Here is a 23,272-nt window from a genome sequence, read left to right as displayed (position 1 = left end):
TAATCACTTAAATGTGTAGCCTGACTTTCTTGTAGGTATAAATGTTCATAAAATCATATTTTCTAATAAACCATTTTGTACTCACTTCCAAGAAACAGTAACTGGGACATAACTTCCCCCCCCCCTTCCACTTTTCCTCAAGCAACATTTCACTAATAATCAAACTGTTAAACAAATTTATTGGGTTGTACAACATCTCTGTTTGCGTCTGACTTTCTCTCTGCGGGAGAAAGTAATTCTTTTAGAAACAATATGGTAATTGTATAGATTAGCTGCAGGGAACCCCGCGACTGGATGCTGCGAAAGAGCTGACAGATGAAGGACAAAAGCACATTATCTTTACTTGTTTACTTTCTAAAACTCGTTGTGGGGGCGGGGGGGGGGTAGCTGTGGTACCGGACAGAGCGGGGATTGCAGGAAAAAGGCGGGTTTCACCGAGGACCGCCAAGTAGTACGCAGCGCGCCTGCGTACTACTTTGACTCTGCTTTGGGCGCGAGATTTGGCGGGAGGGGAGGGTCCAAGGGCTTTGTTTGTAGGAATCTGTGTTTACAGAGCGTACACTTTAATCTCAATTTGCTTCCTCCTCGTGTGAGTTTGGGTGATCACTTGCAGCGACACTTCTTCCGCACTCTGAGAGAGACTCATGGCTCGGCGGCCACGGAATAGGTAACAATTCTATGTTTTGGCTGCTGCCTAAATGAACAAAAGTGATTATTGCAGAAAGAGGAAGAACTTTCACTTGAAATTTTGTTAGCTTTATACTGGTTAGAGAAGACTTGCTGAGTAGCGAGCCAGAAGTTCGCTCCTGCTCGTACTTCACATAGCTAAATTATGAATGGATTCGCGTCCTTTTATGTCTACTACGCGGAGTTTCTGCAATACACTTTCCAATCGTAATTGAAAAGCTGGTTACAATGGAGATTATATATATATCGGTCATTGAATTTAGTGTCCTAAATTATGTGGGCATGCTGTAGAAAGCAGATTTAAAATGCAGAACTTTCATTCATATACGCAAGTTCTGAGTGGCAACAACAATCAGTCTTAAATTGAGAAGGGCATTGCAGTATCTAGTAAGAATCCTCTGTACGGGCTGAAGAGACACACTTTACATGATATGTCTCCAAAATATTCACCTAAGTGGAGCTGCAACATTAATATTTTTGGTCTTTTCGCACGTTGTTCATATAGGAAATACTTGACTGTTCGTGTTTATATGTTATGTAGGTTCTCAGTTGCTATGTTCAGCACCCACTGAACTCCGCACGAGTATGAGACAAGTTATTGACGTAGCCGAATGCTTTCATGCATGAAAAGAAAATAAGTGTATCCAGTATTGAGCAATGAAGTAGATCACATATATTGCTAGTACATGGGCTGTGGAATGACACGTGGATTTTAACTTGTTGCAAGTTGTGTGAAACTGCCGAACACAAGATCCTGACCCTAATTTTTCAACATAATAAGGTGGTTCCTGGATGTGTCATGATATGATCTCGGCGAAGGCTGCTACCTAAGTTGTCAAAGTTATACGTAGCAGTGGCTGAAATTGCTAAGAGCTTTTTCTCCTATTTAATCAACATTTGTGGTCACAGAAAACTGAATATATCAGATGCATTATCGAAATTAAAATGTGAATGAAATAGGGAACAGTGACACTAGCAAGTGTGTGGTGCACTACCAGAAGCCACGCAAGGTCCTTTGTATGCTGAACGTATGGAAGTTCCATATGGCCGATCTACTCTTAAAAGAAACTAGTTTCCAATAGGATTCTTTCAAAATTTCAGGACTACCAAAAATACACAGAGTTATAGTATTACGGAAATTTGTGGTTCTTTTGAATTTAGTGTAACAAGCATCTACAGATTGCGAATTTGACTAGTCAAGAGGTCCAGTTGTCATACTTTAACCCATTAACTGCTGAGTTGGTGGTTTAATTTCCTCGCGTCTATGGGTCACTAACAAAACTGTCTATAATCTGGATGTAGGGACATTATAACCACGATGCTGTGAACTCAGCAATACATATTTGATTTGTAAAAAGTTTGCCTTTCATTCTATTTTCAGTAACAGGTTGGTTTGATTTTTTTTCTACAAGCAATGTTGAATCAAATCATTTTCAGTTATATTTAAGCTATAGACACACTTGAATTTTAAATATTTAAATTTCATTTGCCTATGACATTGAGCCTTGTAGACAGATACTAAGAAAATTAGTGTATTTATTTAAATTTAGGAATTGTTTTATTGTGTCCAAATGAATATTGTCACCTCAAGCACTCTTAAGTCAGCAATATACTAACTGGACTTCAGGAGTGCGTCCTTACTGCAACAATGTGAATTCCTCTGCTTTCCTCGCTGAGTGAAACTGTCAATTATTGCTGAATTATAGACTATTGCTCTAAATACATATTGGCTAAGATGTGGATTGTGAGTACCCTAACACAGCCAATAGGAAGAGAAATACCTTCCATTAATTTAGGGTGAATTTGAACCCAGGTGAGAGAGTAGTTAATTGCATATTTCAGTTCCTGTCATCTTTGCTGTGTTTTTTGCTGTGGACCCATGCTAAGTTTAAATTGTCCACATAACTTTCTAGAGCAAAGAAAGCACCTATGCAAGCAATAAGGTGTGTTCTGAACTTAAACATTACGTATAAACATCTCTCTCAGGCATTAAGGAAAATCAGTGACAAGGGCGTGGCCCTTGATGTTACAAGTTGATTCACAATCTCCAAAATAATGAGTTGACATTCCTGACCTGGTATCCAGACCAATGTTCAAGTGGGGCAGTTCTGTTGGTTCTTGTCCATACCACTAGATGGGGTGATGTGTTAGGTGAGAAAAAATGAAGAACATTTTGAATCATATGCCTGTTGGAACAGTGCCTCCTGCAGGCTGAACTTAGAGAATCCTACATTGCAGAAGGAAGCCATTCAGCCCATCGAGTCTTCACCAACCACAATGCCACCCAGGCCCTATCCCCATAACCCCATGCATTTACCCTAGCTAGTACCCCTGACACTAAGGGGCAATTTAGCATGGCCAATCCACTTGACCTGCACATCTTTGGACTATGGGAGGAAACCGGAGCACCCAGAGGAAACCCACACACAGACACAGAGGGAATATGCATAGTGACCCAAGCCAGGAATCGAACTCGGGTCCCTGGCATTGTAAGGCAACAGCGTTTACAACTGTGCCATCGCCCCATACCACTTGGTGTTGAGTTAGTGATTATGAAGTTTAGACCAAGTCTAGAAAGTAGAGCTTAAGAAAAGTAATTGTAACTGCACCTTTGGGGTACTGTTTCTAGAGCACAATGTATTTTTTTGATGAGATTGGAATGACAAGGACTAAAATCCTGCTTTGTTAATAATAATTCATTCTTAATCAGATAAGGTTATTGATGCTGGACTCTTCAAATATCCAGTTGTATTGTGCTTAGACTAGTTAACTTTTGACAAAGTATTGAAACAAAATATAGAGTCATAGAGGTTTACAGCATGGAAACAAGCCCTCAACTGGTCCATGCTGCCCTTTTTTTTGAAACCCCTAAGTTAATCCCAGTTGCCCGCATTTGGCCCATATCCCTCTATACCCATTGTACTCATGTAACTATGTTTTTTAAAAGATATAATTGTACCCCCCTCTACTACTACCTTTGGCAGCTTGTTCCAGACACTTACCACCCTCTGTGTGAAAAAATTGCCCTTCTGGACACTTCTGTATCTCTCCCCTCTTACCTGAAACCTATGCCCTCTAGTGTTAGACTCCCCTACCTTTGGGAAAAGATTTTGCCTATCTACCTTATCTGTGCCTCTATTATTATTTTATAGACCTCTATAAGGGCACCCCTCAGCTTCTTGCGCTCCAGAGCAAAAAGTCCCAATTTATTCAGCCTCTTTATAACTCAATCCATCAAGTCCAGGTAGCATCCTAGTAAATCTTTTCTGCACTCTTTCTAGTTTAATATATTTAAAGGTTTTAGTTAACTTATTTTCAGAAATTTTGAGCTAATTTCCCCTTTTTCTTTAGTTTTCCAATGGTATTAAATTTATGTAGTGCTCTCATCTATTGCTGGTCTAAAGCTTGGAGCTGAGAGTACACAAATGTGACATTGAGTGATAACTCTGTTATATCCGTTTTTGAGGGAAACCCTGAACTAATCTTGCCTTTTCATAATGGCAGCATTGAACTCATAGAAACATAGGAGCAGGAATATGTCATTTAGACCTTCAAGTCTCCTCCGCCATTCAATAAGATTATGCCTGATCTAATTGTGGTCTCAACTGCAGTTTTCTATCTATCCCCCATGAGCCTTAGATCATGTCTATTAACAATCTGTCTAAATCTGCCTGAATAATTTCAATGACCTAGCCCCAGTGCTTTCTGGGGAAGAAAATTCCACATGCATTTGACCCTCAGAAAAAATCTCTTCATTTCAATCTAAAAAGGGAGGTGTCTTATTCTTAAACTACATTCTCTAGTTCCCACGAGTGGAAACTTCCTGGTATCCTATCAAGTAGAATAGGATGAAGTTGCTTTTACTAAAAAAGTTGTCCTCTTATTTTCCCCAAATAGCTATTTTTTTATACAAGCTTTTACAGACTATTTGATAATAGAGGACATCACTGCTGAATCCAAATTATGATCTCATGTGACATCCATACATACACACACCTATGTAAGTTATTAAAAGTCAAGAATAGGAACTTCACCCAAGTTAGATATTCTTCTCTCTACGTAACTATGGGTTCTGAGGTCAATTTATGGTTCTTTCACTACCTCAGCCAAGGTCAGCTAACTCATTGGAGATCAGAGTTCTGACTGTGCCTGTATGGCTCAGCTGTGCATTATATGAAGGGTACATACTAAGTTTTTTATTGCAAGTACATATAGACTATTAGTATAATAAATTAATTTGCCTAATGCAGGAATTAAAAAAAGTCACAAATCTTATTTCTTTAGCACTGAAATTTTGAGCGGACAAAAACCTATTAATCTGTAATAAAACCACTTGTATTCTAGAATTATATGGTCAACTTATTAGGTATGATTGTAAAATATGCTAATGAAGCTTCTTGTGAATGGAAATATACTGCTAACTTAATGTTTTTACTGATCCATTAAGTGTCTCACATGTGTTAATTCTGAGCCATTCTCTCATTAATAGGATTATTTTGCTATTTGAGAGTATGTTTTAAGTGATCTGGCTATCAAAATAGAAGTAAACAATTAAAATAAGGATGCATTTAACTGTGAAGTAATTGGATTGTACTATTAACGATTTAATTGTAGTAACTCATGCTTTTCCAGGCAGTACTGAAAAGGTTATTTGGAATATACTTGTGAATGCTCTACTGAACCTAAATATCTGATATTTCCAGATTTTGAATTTGAAAATACAGTAATTGTTTTCCTCTTTGTTCAACCGTGCAATTTTCTTTGAAAAGAATATGAAAAAAATTATTGCTGCCGAATTTTTAAAATTATTTTGTTTGTAGTTTATACAGTAGTGATGAGGAAGAAGAAGAGATTGAAATGTTTGATCATGATTATGATGGTCCACAACCAAAGTCTTGTAAACGGCAATTAAGCAAAACCAGGTGGACACGTGAAGAGGTATGTCAAGATTAATTGAACATGCTCTTTTTAAACACCTCTCAGCTGAAAGTGTAATCAAATTAAACTAAAAATGGTTTGTCATATTCAAGTTATACCAGGTTACTTTGATTTGCATAATTGTGTATGTCCAGATCCAATAAAAACAAAATAACACTTGTTTTTTTTAAAGGATGAAAAGCTGAAGAAATTAGTTGAACAACATGGAACAGAAGACTGGAAAGTGATTGCCAATTTCCTTCCAGTAAGTGCTATCTTCTGTGGTCTTTACATATACTTCAAAATGTTATTCTTACTTTAAGTAAAAATATATGTACCGATTTTCTGAAAATTCATTGTTGTTCTTGTTTGAAAATAGTATAACAGCATGTATAAATGTTAAGCCTATATGAATAATAATATTATTATTTTAAAGATAATAGTAATATTTTAAAGATAAATCCAATTGCTTATCATCACCTCACCATGACTCAATGACCAAGTTTGAAATGAGGTTTGACAAAGGATTTACTTTACAGTACCTGGTTGAATAAGTTTTCTAATTGCAATGCTCTTCCAGAGAGTTGAATGAGTTTAAAAATACAAATATTATGCAGAGATGTAAAACTTTTGGGTCAGAACAATAAGATATGTCATATTCCATGGGACACATGAGCACGTGTATTGAATGACCCTTAAAAGGGTTGTTTAATTTCTGGATAATTTATGGATCATTTAATTTCACTTTCAGTAATCAGAATTGAACAGTCTTACTGTCAAGCACCTGGTAAACTATCTGACACCTGACTTGCCACAGCTGTTCCATTAATATTATATGTAATTTGATGTTAAGAACTGAAAAGCATGCCATACCGAAAGACAAAAAATATTTTAGTTTAAATTTTTAAATAGAATAATTTCCTCACCATGACAAATTGTTATGTTAAATGGCTATTGATATATGCAGTTGTTGTATTTGACAAGTTATTTCCCTTATCTTACACAGATGCTTGAAAAGTGAAATGCAGAAATGAAACTTGTCTGCTGAGTATTGCATTGAATTAAAGCCACAAAGTGTTGTACATTTTCTTGAAAATGCTTTAAAACATTAGAATTAGTTCCTGTATTCCTTTACAAATCTAGAATCGGACCGATGTGCAGTGCCAACACCGATGGCAAAAGGTTCTAAATCCTGAACTTATTAAAGGCCCTTGGACAAAGGAAGAGGATCAAAGGGTATGGTCATTTATTAAACAGTTGAGTAGTAGAAGTGTGTTATTTTTTCGCCTGGCTTTTGACTCAACCTGACAGACCAGAAACTCACCACTCACCCAAGGGAAATGTCAAATATTGGAGGGCCATGTTTATAGAGGAAGGAGGGGAAACGGGAGTAAGGATTATCATGTCCTGGATTGCATACCTCCCAGAAGTGCATACCTTAATGGTAGGTAACTTGATTGTAATCTGGATGTAATACAGCTTTTTTTATTTGTTCAGGGAATGTGGGCATCACTGGCTGGGCCAGCATTTATTGCCCCTTCCTAATTGCCCTTGAACTGGGCATTTGAGAGTCAACCAAATTGCTGTGGGTCTGGAGTCACATGTAGGCCAGACCAGGTAAATATGACAGCTTTCTTTCCCTAAAGGACATTATATGGGTTTTTACGACAATTGACATTGGTTTCATGGACATCATTGGACCTTTAATTCTAGATTTTTTTTATTGATTTATCAAGTTTAACCATCTGCCATGGTGGATTCAAACCTGTTCCCCAAATAGTCTGGGTTTCTGGATTATTAGTCTGGTGACATTACCACTACGCCATCACTTCTCCCAAAAAAGGAGAAAAATAACTTGGAAATGGTTTGTGAAAGGAAAAGGAACTAGAAAAGTACCTTTCTGCCCAAAAGGTAAAATATGCAATTTATTTAATGGTATGTTGTCCTTTACTGCATGTGGTTAGAGTATAAAAGTAAGAAATATTATGGAGTTTCTGTGAGATCACACCTAAAGTGCTGTTTCCAGTTTTGGCACTTTACTTAAGAAAGGATATACTTGCTTTTGAAGGAAAACAAAGTTTCGCTAGATTGATTCCTGGGCTGAGAAGGTTGTTCTGTCAGGAATGATTAAGTAAAATGGCCCTATGGAGTTTAGAGGAATGAGCGATGATCTCATTACAACATAATTCTGAGAAAGTTTGATGCTGCTGGTAGCTGTTGATAGGCCCTTTCCCCAGCTGAAGATTCTAGAACTATGGTGCATAGTCTTAGAATAAGGGGGTGAGTCATTTAGGACCAAGATAAGGAGAAATTTCAGGGGCGATTCTCCCAAAGGTGCTGAATTGGCTGGATAACTATTCTAAATCCAGACTTCTGACAGTTTAGCTTCTCACTTGAATCTCCACACTCTGTGCACTGAAGAGGTCCCAGTTGTGAATATCATCAAAAACCCAATAAGGCGGGGCCAAATCACGCCAGAGTTTGACAGTTCTGGAGCTCTGCACATGTGCAGTGGCCCCAAACTGTCAACCTCCCATTTGCTGGCCAGCTCGATTGATGGGAGATTCAATCAAATTAACAAATATACATATTTAAAATACATGCAGAAAAGATTTAAATGACTTACCTACCTTCCCGTCGGTTTCCAGCGTGGTCTGGCCGGCGACTGTTCGCCAGCTCTGGGAGATGCGCATGCGTTCCTGGCACAAGCACAAATCTCTGTTCAAGGCTGCAGGCACGTGTCTCTCACCACAACCTGCCAGAAAAGCTGCGGGCTATAATGGAAGAAACGCGGCCTTCATTACTGAGGGTTAGGAATCATTGGAATTTTCTACTTCAGAGGGCTATGTTTGCTCAGTCATTGAGTACGTTCAAGGCTGAGATTTTTGGATGCAAAGAGAAATGTGGGATATGACGATTGAATGGGAAAATGGAATTATGACTGAAGATCAGCCATGATTTTACTGAGAGGCTTGTGGCCTGTTTCTGCTCCGATTTCTTGTATTCTTAAAGTTGCTTAGATATCATGCTGCGAATAATATATGACATAATAAACAATTTTAATCAGCTTGGAATGCCATAACTGTTTAATGATTTTTTTTTCAAGAACGTTTGAGGTCTTGAATGACCTCTTCACAATTCCTAAGTTTTTAATGTCATTAGTTGCAATTCAGAATTGTTGCAAGGAGGACAATTGAAAGAACATTATAACAGTGTACATTAGAGTTTTTTCATACTCAGGAATACATTTCTTTAATGTTGTGGGTGCTATTATCTAGTAGTTCTTACTCCTCTGTCTGTGCTTCATTCAAATATAAAATATATTACATACCTTATAAATTTTAGACAAGTAAGAAATTATTAAAGAATGAATATTGTTTTGTTTACTTAAGAATTCATAATTTACTAAACTATTTTAAGATAAATTTTATAATTCAGAATAATGTTAAATCTGCATAACTTGCATAGGGCATTTCTAAAACAAAAATTTTGTTATAGGTAATAGAACTTGTTCAGAAATATGGCCCAAAACGCTGGTCTGTTATTGCAAAGCACTTAAAAGGCAGAATAGGAAAACAATGCCGGGAGCGGTGGCACAATCATCTGAATCCTGAAGTGAAAAAAACTTCCTGGACTGAAGAGGAAGATCGAATTATATATCAAGCGCATAAAAGACTTGGAAATAGATGGGCAGAAATAGCAAAGCTACTTCCTGGAAGGTAAGCAATGTTGAAGCCTAACCTGCAGAAAATAAGAGCCTGAATTCTAGTGGATCATAAAAAAAGTTACCCTGTAATAAATTATAGAATGATAGCATCCATATTACCATACTGTATAATAATGAGGATCTTTGGAACACTTTGCAACCTCTAGCGAGATAAATTGAGTTGGTAACAACAACATGTAATTATTGGAGGAATTGTCAGAATGTGTGTGGGAAGCTTAATGAATGGGGGCCAAAGGGATAATTGGAACTGGGATATAAGAAACTATGCAAATTTGCAGATGACACTAAATTAAGGCACATTAAAATAAAGAGGAAACTCAGAGATTACATTGACTTATTTAAATATTTAAGTAGACAGGACAATGGCAAATAAAATTAAAAGGAACTGTGCATGAAGTAATGCATGTAGAAAGAAATTTGACGATGCAAGTACAATGACATAGCTAAAGAAGAAGTTAAAAGGCCTGGAAATCTTAATTAAACCAATGTTTGATATGTCTAATCAATGCAAAATGGCCCTCAACAAAATTAATGAAATATTATAATCAAAACAGAAGAATAAATACAGGTCAGAGGGTGCCATGGTCTAATTGTGGAGTACTCTGGTCAGACCATACCTTGAAAATTTTACCCATTATGCTCACTGGAGCACGAAACTGACAGATGAATACTGAAGTCTGCATTGAGATGATCTGTGAGGCTAAACCCTATTTGAGCTATGAAAAAGATGAGTAGTGGAGACAGAAAATCATGTCAGAACCAATTAGATGCTGCAACAGAGGTACTTTAGGGTCCCTTTGGATGCACTCATTGACTGGCTTTGATCTCTGAAAAATGGGGAGGCTTTGGGATGGTAGATGCTAAATTGGTATTCATCTCAGAATGTCAAAAATGAAAGTGTGCAGGGATCCCCAGTATGTTGATCCTCTTGAATCATTGACAGATCACTTAGAGCTGGATCATGTAGGTGCCAAATGGATGACTTGTATTCCCAAAGACATGCTCAATGATGAGCTTGTGATCGGTATAAGACCAACAAATTGCCCACATTTACGAGACAAGGATGTCTGAAAGTAAGACGTTTGAGTTGATATGTGGATGACACATGGAAATGGCTGCATGGGATGTCCCTTGCTGCTGACTGAAGTGCCTGGAGACAAGCTGTCAGACAGGGTGTAGGATAAGCAGAAGATAAAAGAAACATCCAGATGGCAGAAAAGAGAGCCCAAAAGAAGGAAGAAGCATCAGTTAGCCTTGGATCAATGCTATTCATTAATGCCAGCTGTGGGAGGGACTGTCACTCATGAGTCAGCCTGTGTTGCCACAACAGATATGTTCTATTCAACACCATCGGACAGTCCATCTGAAGTGGAAGAGTGCCTTCCCTCTACTATAAATCTCAAAGCTGACCCATCTACTTTTGCTTTTAATCAAATCACAATTGAGATGTGGCATTCTGCTCTAGGAGACAAATTACTCTTTGAATATTTTAATAAGACTTCACATTTTTTCAATATTTAACATTTAGCCCTGATTGACCAAATTTCCTATGCCTTGCGGAAACTCAGCGGCTAAAGGGAGGTGAGAAATACTATAGTATCTAGCAGATATGTGCTTTTTTAACGCTGCATGTGAGTTAAGAGAAGAATTGTTTTCCCTTCGTCCCCAAAGCTTAACTGTGAATTACTACTGTGAGCAACTGGCTAACTTCCAAACCCCCAACAATGTGTAGGTAGGTGAACCCTTCATTCATTCTGAACTCATCCGAGGTGGAGAAACTGGTCAATGCTCATAATTCGCTTTAATAGTTTATTGTAACATTTCTAAACTGAAAACCGTCAGTACCCTGTCCCCCTTGTAAGTGAAATCATTATCATATCTAGTTTCTCTAACTTCTGAGCTTCACTTATGCTCAGAACCTTTGAATTGCTGCTTCTGAAAAGTTGTTGCTTTGGTTCCAGCTGTTCTTTTAGGTTAGATCCAATCCCCACGTTAAACTTAGTTTCTGAGAAGCCTTTTACTGTGCAGTACTACCATTGCAGTGCTGCTGTTTTTACTGTCCTGTTTCTACTGTTACTGCTATCTGCTAGTAAATTATCCTTACTGGTAAACATATGTTTCTTTGAACTACCAAAAAAATCATATCTGTGACAAAGATTGCCACAGACCCCTCGCCAAACCTGTGTCTCCTTACATATTATAATGGTCTCATACCGGGATCATGAATAGACCAGTAACAAACAAAGGCGTTGTGATGGAGAAGAGTCTGCTTATCTGAGGTAGCTTTTGCTCTAAACCAAAGGTTCTCTGAGATTAGCATTTCCATACATTGAGGCCACATTCACAATGGTTCCACAAAGCTTGTTAGCCTGTAGCTATTATTTACAGTTCTGTAGTTTTGTCAACAGGTGCTTAATGGTCAGTACACATACACATCAAATAGCCTAATAGCTTTGTTAGCTGTCTCTCAACTAGCATAGTGAAAAGTCACTCGGATTTTGAAGGTCTCAGATTTTCAAGGTCCTGTAGAATGTTGGGAGGCAGAATTTGGCCAATTTCTGAAAATTGTCCATTACAAATAATCTTTTTGCAGTACATAACTTTGTGCTTTAAATGTTGACTTTGTTTAAGTTGGAATTGTTCTTGCTAAACGACTGGTGACACATGATCTACAGACCATGTATTTTGATCCTCCTTCCTATGCACTGAGGGTGTGGAGAGTCTACAGAAGGATCTAGATAGGCTGGGTGAATGGGCCAGGAACTGGCAAATGGAATTTAATGTTGGCAAGTGCGAGGTGGTCCACTTTGGTAGGAATAATGGTAGGAAGGATTATTACTTATGTGGCGAAAAACTGCAGCAGGCGACGGTGCAGAGGGACCTCGGGGGTCCTTGTGCATGAGTCGCAAAAACCCAGTTTGCAGGTGCAGCAGGTGGTCAGGAAGGCGAATGGGATGCTGGCCTTCATAGCGAGGGGGATTGAATATAAAAGTAGGGAGGTCTTGCTGCAGCTGTATAGGGCATTGGTGAGGCCGCAGCTGGAGTACTGTGTGCAGTTTTGGGCGCCGTACTTACACAAGGATATTTTGGCCTTGGAGGGAGTGCAGAGGAGGTTTACTAGGCTGATGCCGGAGTTGAGGGGGTTGAGCTATGAGGAGAGGCTGAATAAACTAGGCTTGTACTCGTTAGAGTTTAGAAGAATGAGGGGAGATCTCATTGAGACATATAAGATGATGAATGGGATGGATAGGATAGAGGTGGAGAGACTCTTCCCGCTCAGAAAGGACAGTAGGACTAGGGGGCACAGCCTCAAGATAAAGGGGGGGGTGCGGTTTAGAACGGAGTTGAGGAAAAACTTCTTCACTCAAAGGGTGGTGAATCTCTGGAATTCCCTGCCCATTGAAGTGGTGGAGGCTACCTCACTAAATATTTTTAAGACGCGGGTTGATGGGTTTTTGATAAGAGAGGGGATTAAGGGTTATGGGGAGAGGGCGGGAATGTGGAACTGAGCCACAACAGATCAGCCATGATCTTATTGAATGGCGGGGCAGGCTCGAAGGGCTAGATGGCCTACTCCTGCTCCTATTTCTTATGTTCTTATGTCCAGCAATGACCTTCAGTCTCCTCACAATCCTCTGATCTGACCCTGACCATTCCAATGTCCCTTGGTATTTTGAATCTTACCCTGACCTTTCTCTTCCTACTGCAACCTCCAGTTCTTCTGTCCATTCCCTGGCTGTGGCCTTGTGCTGGACAGGTTGTTGGCCTTAATCTGGCTGACTGTGGTCAGGAAATAGGGAGAAATTTGGAAAAGACTTTACAGGAAATTCATGCTTGCAAATTGCTCATCTTATGCGATTTGTAGTTCTTTATTGTTTCACAACGTACCATATATAATGTACATGGTATATAGACATTGTCATTGATATTTACAATGTGGAGCAGCAGACTTTAGTGACTATTTCTATTAAGCGAAGAACCCTACAGTGCAGAAAGAGGCCCTTCGGCCCATCAAGTCTGCACCAAACACAATCCCTCCCAGGCCCTACCCCCATATTCCTACAAATTTTACCCACTATTCCCTCTAACCTACACACCTCAGGACTCTAAGGGACAATTTTTTTTAAGGATTGCCAATCAACCTAACCCGCACATCTTTGGACTGTGGGAGGAAACCAGAGTACCCAGAGGAAACCCACGCAAACATGAGGGGAAGATGCAAACTCAACGCAGACAGTGACCTGAGCTGGGAATCGAATCCAGGTCCCTGGAACTGTGAAGCAGCGGCGCTAACCACTGTGCTATTAAGTAGAAAAAGATGTGGTGTATCTTTCAGTTGCCTATTGCATCAAATGTCTCGGCTTCAGTTGCACTGTTTTTTCCATATTTGATGAACAAACATACAACAGATTTCAAATAATTTTTCTTGATTCAACTTGAGTATATTACAGCAGTGATGATACTTTCATTGACTGGAAAATGCTTTAGGACATCTTGAGGTTGTGAAAAGTTCCATAGAGACAACTCTCTTTTATGATTTTTGAAACTGGGCCCATATCAGTTCTGCCTGTAGGTTATTGTTACAAGAATAATCCCAGTATGATTAGATTTTTGATTTAATAGAATCATGTGGCACAGAGGTTAGCACTGCTTACCCCACAACGCCAGGGACCTGCGTTCGGTCTGTATGGAGTCTGCACGTTCTCCCCATGTCTGTGTGAGTTTCTTCCGGGTGCTTTAGCTTCCTCCCACAGTCCGGAAGGCATGCTGGTTATGTGCATAGGCCATGCTAAATTCTCCCTCTGTGTACCCAAACAGGTGCCAGAGTGTGGCGGCTAGGGGATTTTCACAGTAACTTTATTGCAGTGTTAATGTAAGCCTACTCATGACACTAACAAATAAACTTAAAACGATTATTTGTCCATAAATTACTGACTTGTACACATTTTTATGTTATCTCTGTGTAGGACTGATAACGCTATCAAGAATCATTGGAATTCCACAATGCGTCGTAAAGTAGAGCAAGAGGGCTATCTACAAGAGTCTTCTAAAATTAGCCAGCCAACGGTGACCACAAACTTCCAAAAAAATAATCACGTTATGGGTTTTGCCCATACTCCTCCATCTGCCCAGTTGCCAACCACCCAGCCCCAAGTGAATGGTGACTATGCATATTTTCACATTCCTGATCCACAAGAGGTAGGATGTTAAAATTTTTTTTTTGCTTTTTATTCTCTTCTAGTAACTTGATGGTTTTTGTATACTAATCCTGTAGTATGCATATCCATGCATTAATTTTGAAAGGTTAGTGGAATGAAAGCTGCCCAATTTTTTTTTCTGGAAGGCAGCTTTGTAGTTAAATAGTAGTTTTACTTTTCACTGAAGTTACTTTTATGCATAAATTAAAAATAAATGTTACATGTCCTTAATTGCTTACAAGATGAGCTTTAATAGGGACTTGAGTGCAAAATAATTCTAAATAGTTGAATTTATCATTAGAATCTGAAATAAGTTTTCTTAAAATATAGAAAGTTGCAGCTGTTTCGGAGATATAAATATTTATTACTCTTTTACATGATTTACAAATCATGTAAATATAAAAAGATTAATCCCAGCAGAATTGATTTTAACCATGCTTTATTGTTTTTCCCAGATTTCTAATTCGGTGCCCTACCCAGTAGCTCTACATATGAACATGGCCAATATTCCCCAACCAGGCACTGCAGCTATTCAGGTAGGTTGAATTTGTTTTCTTCCTGATCATTTTTATATGAGCTACAGAGACCACTATTCTTCAAGGTTAGTTTAAATTCAATGAATTCATCCTTCAGAAAATATATGAACAAAATGTCGTTTTGAAAGAAATGTATCCTCTCTATATTAACAGCAAGTCATTATTATTTATCCACGAAAAAGTTCATTTAGTAATTGGTTTTGACCTTCATGGTTGCCTTGACCTCAGCTGTGGTAGCTGAAGTCCGAAAGTCTTAATCAGTATAACATTATATTTAAAGTCATATCCTTTGATCTTTTCTTTCTTTTCCCTCAACTCTTAATTTCAGAGGCACTATAATGATGAAGATCCTGAAAAAGAGAAAAGAATAAAGGAATTAGAGTTGCTACTAATGTCGACTGAAAATGAACTGAGAGGGCAGCAGGCATTACCAGTAAGAATGTCACTGTGTGGCTTGGATAAAGGGCTAGCAGCTTCACCCCAGTGCTCCTCTCTTTCATTTCCACCTTTTAAAGGCTCTATATTAATTTTAAATCTGTGAAACCAAAAATTAATTTTAAAATTGATATCTCTGCAAGATAACTAGAGTAATAGTGGATGCATTTTATGTTGAATTCCAACATAAGTACATTTCCAAAAATCTTAAAAGTTACAATTTGATTAAATACATTTAACACTGATTTACTGAAGTATTCTCATAGTATCACACCCAAAACAATTTAATTTGCTGAAAAAACTAATCTAGAGCCTATTTCCAAATCTGTCATTTGCTTTCTAAGGCTGTGCTCTTTTTTGCATTGCATTTCATTGCTTGCCTACATTAATTTTTAAGGTGCATGTTTGACTGTTTACTTCAATGTTCTTTTTAAACTATGCATTATTTTCCTGGCTGGTTATATTAACCCATTTTGTTTAAATTATCAGCAGATAGTGATGCATGACAAAAACATGTGCTGGCTTTTCAATCAATTCCACAATGTATGAACAGTATTTCAGTTATAAAAGCAACAGTACTGGTTTTGGTTTTACTGTATGTGGTAAAAGCCAGACAAACCCAAGTGACAATAAATGTCCAGCACACTCGGAGGGGGTTTTGAGAGGGTATTGTGGTACATGGGTTTGCATGAAAAATAACCTGCATGAGAATTTATGTAACTGTACTAATAGTTTACATTTAGAAACTATGTAAACCTGGTTTTATTTTAAAAGTTTACCATTTCTTCCATCATCTGACTACATATTAAGCTTGTCTCTAATTTCTGCTCTATTTTCTGATAATTTTGATTTGCACACCCCTGTGTTGCGTTGGTGTGAGCTGCAGCATTAAAAAGGTTAGCTGCAGTAATTCACTGCTACAAAAGCAACTCTAACTCACCATTCTAAAATAGCCTGCAGTAGAATATTAACTAGCTCAGGATGAAAGCCACATGGAACACACAACTACGTAAACTCTATTATGTTGCCCAAAAATGTTCTTTAATTAGACAGAAGCCATGGCCCAATTGTTTTATTGGCTAAAGAAGATATTTAAACCTTGGTTACTATATTGTAATACCTGAAATTTTTTGTTGAGGGAAGAAAAAAGTCAAGAATATGTTTAGCAAATGTGAAGTAGACAGTAGGGCACCATTTTTTTGTAGTGCAGAAAAAGCTCTTTACATAATGTTTCAAAAGTAACTTACAAGAATGATGCAACTACTAAAATGCTTCTGCTAATATCTGATTCAACCTTGTGCAATCTAATTACTAACTTCCTTTACTTTCTCTCTTCCTTTTCTGCAGTCTCAGGCATCAGACTACTCTAGTTGGAATGGTACGGTAGTCATTGATAATGCAGGCGTTCACAACAGCAGCGTGGCCATTACTTGCCTGGGAGAACATAGGCAGCCAGCACATCCACCTCATGTGGATCATGGTTGCTTGCCAGAAGAAAGTGCATCACCAGCAAAATGGATGATTCATTCTAATGGAATACTCTCACCATTGAGAAATGTTCCAAATTCTGAATACACTGAAACACTTCAACTCATAGATTCAGTGAGTGACTTTATCAGTTTTGGGGTCTTTGGTTAAAGTCAGACGTGCATAGCTCATGTTTTTACATAGGATTGCATCTTAAGTGTGGGATTTGAAATTATGGATAATAGATTAGTCAGTGTCACAGGTTTAAAAAAAATAGCATTATCAAAATATTTAATTGCTACACTTAATTACTTTATTTGTTAACCTTTAAATACTAACATGGTACATGATGTGAAATTCAAGGTAACAGTGACATAAAAGCAAAATTTCTGTGTATGAAAAGTTCATCGTTACAGTTTTCAACATCAATGGGGTTGTAAAACAGGCATTATTAGACTGACTGCTCCTTATATACCTCACTGGAAAGGAGAATTGGGTGAGGTGTAGAATAGGCAGCTGATTAGACATTGCTCATTTTGCAACTCTGTCAAAGTTGCATGTTCAACCTTATTAGTTTGCTTTTTCAGTATCGTGAATCGAGTTGCACTGTTAAACCTTAAAATAAGTTTGATTTGGGGGGGGGGAAATGTACATAAGCCTTTAATTAATTTTAATACATTCACAGTCAGTAGGTAAGATTAGCAGAGGCCAAACTGATTTGGGAAAACAAGTTTATATACAATGCATTGCATTTACGTAGCCTGTATAGATCTTACTGTGAAAATCTTGGAGGAAGAATTTAAACGTTTTTAAGACTGACTTAAGTACAAGTAGTTGAAAAAAGGGTATTCCCAGCAAACGTTACCTTGCCTTTGAAAGCTATAGCATTTAGTTACCCAGGTGGCACTGTTCGCCGTTTATAGCTTCGTGCCTCCCAAATTGTTTCAGGATCCATCTACTTGGGGTGATATCAACAGTTTCGACTTCCTCGAAGGGGAAGACAACACACCTAGCAAAAATGTTACAACCAAAATCATGCAGCTTCAGCACAAAGAGAGCAGCGTTTGCCAGTGTGAAGGACTTACTAACACAAGCCTAAGCAAAAGCATGGTATGCCAGGGCTCCCCTGCTTCGCTCAGCTCACTCTCTCCTTCAAAGTTCAGCACTCCGTCAACTATCCTTCGCCGCAAAAAGAGAGGGCAGCCTAACCAATCAACTAGTAGTGATAGTAATTGCTCCACATTAGCTGACTTCAGCTGCTCTACTCCTAAGCGTACCCATGTCAAAGGTCTACCCTTCTCTCCCTCGCAGGTAGATGAATAGTAATCAACAGATATTACTAATACTGCAACAGACATGAAATGGTTAACAATTTAGAAACTAATTCTATGGAACAAATGACTAATCAGTTTTGTATTCACTGATTTGACTATGTATTTTTAACCCACTCACTACTGTCCCTCTGACCACTCTCTCAGATCAGCACAATGCTAATTAGTTATGCTTTCATTTTTGTGCATTAAAATGCCAACATTTTTCATTGAGTTCTCTAGAACATGATTGGCTTCTCTTTTACATTTTGTATTCAGTTTAGTCAAAAGTTGTGTTTCCTGTAACCAAAGCTTGGCCTCTTTTTCTCATTTCCCAAGTACAAAGGTTTCCTATGTTGCAAGTTCAACACAATTTTTTTTGCATCTTGATGCATTTAACTTGTGTCCTTTTAGCTGAATTATTCTAAGACTGCAATTTTAAATGCTATTATTGAGCTTATTAAAAAGAAAGGCATGATCACTCAGCTTGCCATTAAAGTTATCGGGATCGGCTATTGGATGCAAAATTTCAGCCTGTCGTAAATATGACCAACAACGTAAGGGGATGTGTTTACATTGAGCTTATTGCATTCCTACTCCCTGGAACTTCATTAGAACTCAGCGCATGTCAGGTGGGATAGGTCTGGTGAGAGTATTAGCTGAGCAATGGGCTGATGTGGGGAGGGTCTAGGGATGTAGACTGAGATCAGGCTGTATCTGTAAGATTTAGGTACAGTTATTTTTAATTTCTAACTAGGCCCCTTTGTAAATTAGATAACTTCATGACACCCCAGAAAAGTTGTCACAATCAGTATCAGAAGTTCCATTGAACAATGCAAACAAAGATATAGTATCTCTTGCTGATCTGTGGATTTTCAGGGCCTATGTTTTCCTCTTTGTTTTAACATAAGGATAACAGATGTTTAAAAGTGAAATGCTTCCAAATTTAAATTCTGAAATTTTACATTTCATTAGTATCATACTGTTACAACCTTTTATTAAAACTCCTGAAAGTCACATTATGAAGTTACTGGAAACAGAACTTTTTTCTCTTAGGTATCATGTTGTGTTGTGTGATTGCACCTATTAGTAATTTTAATTGTTTGAAAATCATTTCTGTTAGAGGTTAACTTTTTTTTAGCCCTGGCCTCTTCAGATGATACTTTACACTTCAGTTTTTGGTTGCATTCAGTTCAATCTAATGGCTCTTTTCCTTTTCAGTTTTTAAATACATCCACAAATGACCACTTAGAAATGGAATCTCCTGCATTAACTTCTACTCCAGTGTGCAATCAAAAGATTGTTGTAACAACTCCACTACATCGTGACCAAACACCTAAGCCTCAAAAAGAAAATGATGCGTCAGTATGCTTCTGCTTCTTGTCAGTTTTTGTTTGCTTTCTCATAGCATTAATTAATAAAGAAAGCATCTATGAGGATTTGTCTTCTTTGTGATAGTTTTGTTGTGAATTCTGATATAGAATATATATCATTTGTTCAGGAAATTGTCCTTTTGTCATAATTGAATGCAAGTGTTTTGTCTAAATATTTTGTTACCTGATTGACAGTATTTAAGAAAATAATGGCCAGTGCATAAAGAATTTATTTTGTTATGTACTACAACTATGGCTTCCCACTAGACAGATTTACAGCGTTATTACATGTTTTACATTTGTTCATGGAATATGGGTGTTGTTTGCTGGCCAGTATTTATTGCAGTCCCTAATTGCCTGTAAGAAGGTAGTGGCCTTCTGGAATAAATTAATAAATAAAATTTATTTATTAATGTCACAAATAGGCTTACATTAACACTGCAATGAAGTTACTATGGAAATCCCCTAGTCGCCACACTCAGCACCTGTTCATGTAGGGTTAGGAAGGGAGTTTTGGGATTTTGCTCCAGCAACAGTGAGGTATGGCTATTTGGTTCCAGCTCAGGATTGTCTAGCTTGGAGGGCAACTTCCAGGATGGAGGGTTCCCATGCATCTGCTGCCCATGTCTTTTCTGATGATAATGGTTGCAGGTTTGGAAGCTGTTGCCCACAATTTTCCCAAAGGAATTCTAAGTCCACAATTTGTGTGAAAACTGGAGTAGCTCCTGGTTTATTAGCAGGATTTTCAGATTGAATCTCCCACACTCAGAACGCTGAAGAGTGCCCTAGTTGGATTCCCTCTGAAAATCTGTGGGCGGGGCCTATTCCAGCTATGGTGCTGAGCAGGTCACTGCGAATGCGCTGATCTGTCAGCGCCGAGATCAGCGCAAGAGCAGTGATCCTGCACTGCTGGCCTCCTAGCCCGATTGTTGGCCAGCCCTGCAAACACCCATCGTTGCTCCTCAGTGCCCCCACTTCCCCTCTCCCTCCCTCCAATCGGTGGTCTCCTGGGCAAGCCCCAATGTCCCCAATCCATGGCCCGCTCTGATCACCGTCTTCCCTTCCTCTACCATGGATCCCATTGCAGAATGGCAGTGAGATCTCCACCCCCTCTGATTGCCTACCCCCCACCCCCGCCATAGGCACTGCCCCCTTCTGACCCTGTCCCTTCGGCACTGCCTGATGCCTGGTGAGTTGTGCCAAGCTGCCCCTTGGGCATTCCCAGTTTGCCCTTTGGGCAGTGAGGGGACCAGACTGGAACTACCCAGGGTGCACCCCTCCCCCCTTACTCCTGACCTCCAGGAGGGAGCTTCCATGGCCTCTCTTCACTCCAGCAGGGTCATCCACCTGTTCCCTCATTAGCGGGGAGCAATTGCAAATCTCTGGAGTGAACCACTCCTGGTGGTGGGGTTGGCGGTGGTTTTGGAGGGGGGGAAGTTTGCTAGCGGACCAGGAGACTTTATCCCAGGCCTGCTAATGATATGTAAGCGCTGATTATAATACTGAAATCAGCCCTGTGCCGATTTCCAGCACGGAGCTGATGACGCGGAAAAACTTTGCCACAAAGACTGTGGTGTCCAGCAGGAAGCCCGCAATACATCCTCTGATGTCAGGGAGCCTTGGTAAGCTGCTGCTTTGCAGATCTTCAATGGTACACATTGCTGCCCTATGAATTAGTTGTGGAGGGACTGAACATTTATTGTGGTTAATGGGGTGCCAATCAAGTGGGTTGCTTTGTCATGGATGGTGTTGAGCTTCTTGAGTTGTTGGAGCTGCACACATCCAAGCAAATGGAGATTATTCCATTACATGCCTGACTTATGCCTTGTATATTCCACTTTTCCCAGACCTAATGGAAAGTAAACTTTTGTCCATTTCCATAGCTAGTAATTCCCAGAACAGGTTGCTAGTCTGTCCTCAGGCTTATAGCTCAAGGAGCATCACTCCACGTAAAGCATGCTGACCTGGAGTCTCTCCCATTCTTACCACCAGCCATTGGCACGTCGGAAGGATTTGTAGGTTGATACACTCAACCTGTTTGACCACGTTATGAACGCATCTTCCGTGGCCATCAAGTCTAGGGGTGGGACTCAAACATGAAGTTTCTGGCTCAGAGGAAAGGACGCTAGATGGTGGACACATTATGTGGAGTCAGGAGGTGTGTTACTCTCTGTAGAATTCCTAGTTAAAGTATTCATATGGCTGATCCAGTTCAGTTTCTGGGCTAATCCAGGATGTTGATAGTGAGGGATTCAACAGTGATAATGGTCTGTAAGAGCCATAGTGTGACAGATGAGCACTTACTCAGAGTTTACACGTGAAGTACGTGTCTCTTGATATTGTTTTTATGCACCTTAACAAGTCATGTTAAAATTAGCAGTTGAGGAGGACAAGGACTGAAAGATCTTGTGTGTTCATTTCGGCAATATAAGCAGGGAAGTTTAAAAGTGATATGTTGATGTTGAATTTTTAGAAAAATAGTAATCCAGCTGTTCTTGTTTAATCAGTTTCAGAACTCCAAATATCAGACGATCAATATTAGAAGGCTCACCGAGAACACCCACACCTTTTAAAAATGCACTAGCTGCCCAAGAAATCAAATATGGACCTTTGAAGATGCTGGTAAGAAAGTCTAGGTGATGGCTTAGCATTGTGTAAATATTAATTTGAAACTGATCGATAGAAAGATTTTGATAACATTTCATTTTCTTGCATTGTAAGACACCGTCTCACCTTGCAGAAGAGACTCGAGACATAATTAAACAAGAAGCCAGTGAAACTACAATTATAAGTAGTCTTCATGAAAATGGGCAACCCCTTTTGAAGAAAATTAAGCAAGAAGTAAGTTATTTCCTTTCTTTATAACAGGTCTCATCCACGCACAGAACTGGCAGAAAGTCTAGTGCTAGATTTAGGAGATTTCATTTTATTGAGAATACATATGCAAGCGATTAAAGAACCACCCCTTGCACTGTGATTCTTACTCCAACCATGTTTCTATTCTTAGCTTATTGGAGGCAGTAAAGTCTGGAAATTTTATATTGTTATATATAAATGCTTAACATTGCTCTATCAAGATTCTAACTTACTTTAATGAAGGTCTTAACCTGTTTATTTTAAATGGGTTAACAACTATTAAAATAGTCGGGAGAGGAATTTAAAGCATATTGTACAATAATATCTCTCGTAATTCCCAGGTTATGTTTTTAAACCTCGGTTACACCATGCATTCTTTATATCTGCAAGGTTAATAGTACAGCATTGATGCATTACTACATCAATATGCTTTTTTTAAAATAGTTTTGAAACTTTTATTCATGAAACTCTTGAATTCTTACAATTTATCAAGCGGGATCTAAAACACAAACTGTTTAATGGTTTTAACCAAGTCTTTTTTAATTCTTCTTTTACTTGGATGTCTAGGTAAAAACAAGGATGGTACTAAAAATGTTTTTGAATATTGACTTTGTGCTGAACTTCGCTTTCTGCCAAAATAAGTAGACTTTCTAGCTCTAATTCTCCGGTTGTTCACACTGGCAGGATTCTCCAGTCCTACTGTCAGTGCACCACCACCCCATGAGTTTTGTGGCAGCATGGAGTGACATCAATGGGAAATCCATTG

General features: G+C 38.7%; 1 protein-coding gene across 3 annotated transcripts in view; it reads left to right on the top strand.

The window, feature by feature from the left end:
• The first annotated feature begins 566 nt into the window (after positions 1-566).
• The window catches only part of myb (MYB proto-oncogene, transcription factor), a 29,088-nt gene continuing 6,382 nt past the window's right edge, over positions 567-23,272 (top strand). The window contains exons 1-13 of one of the 3 annotated variants that reach the window (XM_080193363.1): positions 567-667; positions 5,508-5,625; positions 5,798-5,869; positions 6,748-6,840; positions 9,103-9,323; positions 14,299-14,530; positions 14,985-15,065; positions 15,394-15,498; positions 16,848-17,102; positions 17,916-18,278; positions 19,499-19,638; positions 22,158-22,272; positions 22,372-22,491. In XM_080193363.1, the coding sequence (XP_080049489.1) occupies positions 645-667; positions 5,508-5,625; positions 5,798-5,869; positions 6,748-6,840; positions 9,103-9,323; positions 14,299-14,530; positions 14,985-15,065; positions 15,394-15,498; positions 16,848-17,102; positions 17,916-18,278; positions 19,499-19,638; positions 22,158-22,272; positions 22,372-22,491 (1,938 nt within the window). In that variant the 5' untranslated portion in view covers positions 567-644. The remainder of the gene's footprint in view (positions 668-5,507; positions 5,626-5,797; positions 5,870-6,747; positions 6,841-9,102; positions 9,324-14,298; positions 14,531-14,984; positions 15,066-15,393; positions 15,499-16,847; positions 17,103-17,915; positions 18,279-19,498; positions 19,639-22,157; positions 22,273-22,371; positions 22,492-23,272) is intronic. The other 2 variants (XM_080193364.1, XM_080193365.1) reach the window with 2 other exon arrangements.

Source organism: Carcharhinus amblyrhynchos, chromosome 7 (genome assembly GCF_965287045.1).
Source record: "Carcharhinus amblyrhynchos chromosome 7, sCarAmb.v2.hapA, whole genome shotgun sequence".
Classification (NCBI taxonomy): domain Eukaryota; kingdom Metazoa; phylum Chordata; class Chondrichthyes; order Carcharhiniformes; family Carcharhinidae; genus Carcharhinus; species Carcharhinus amblyrhynchos.
This window is presented reverse-complemented; position numbering and strand designations above follow the sequence as displayed.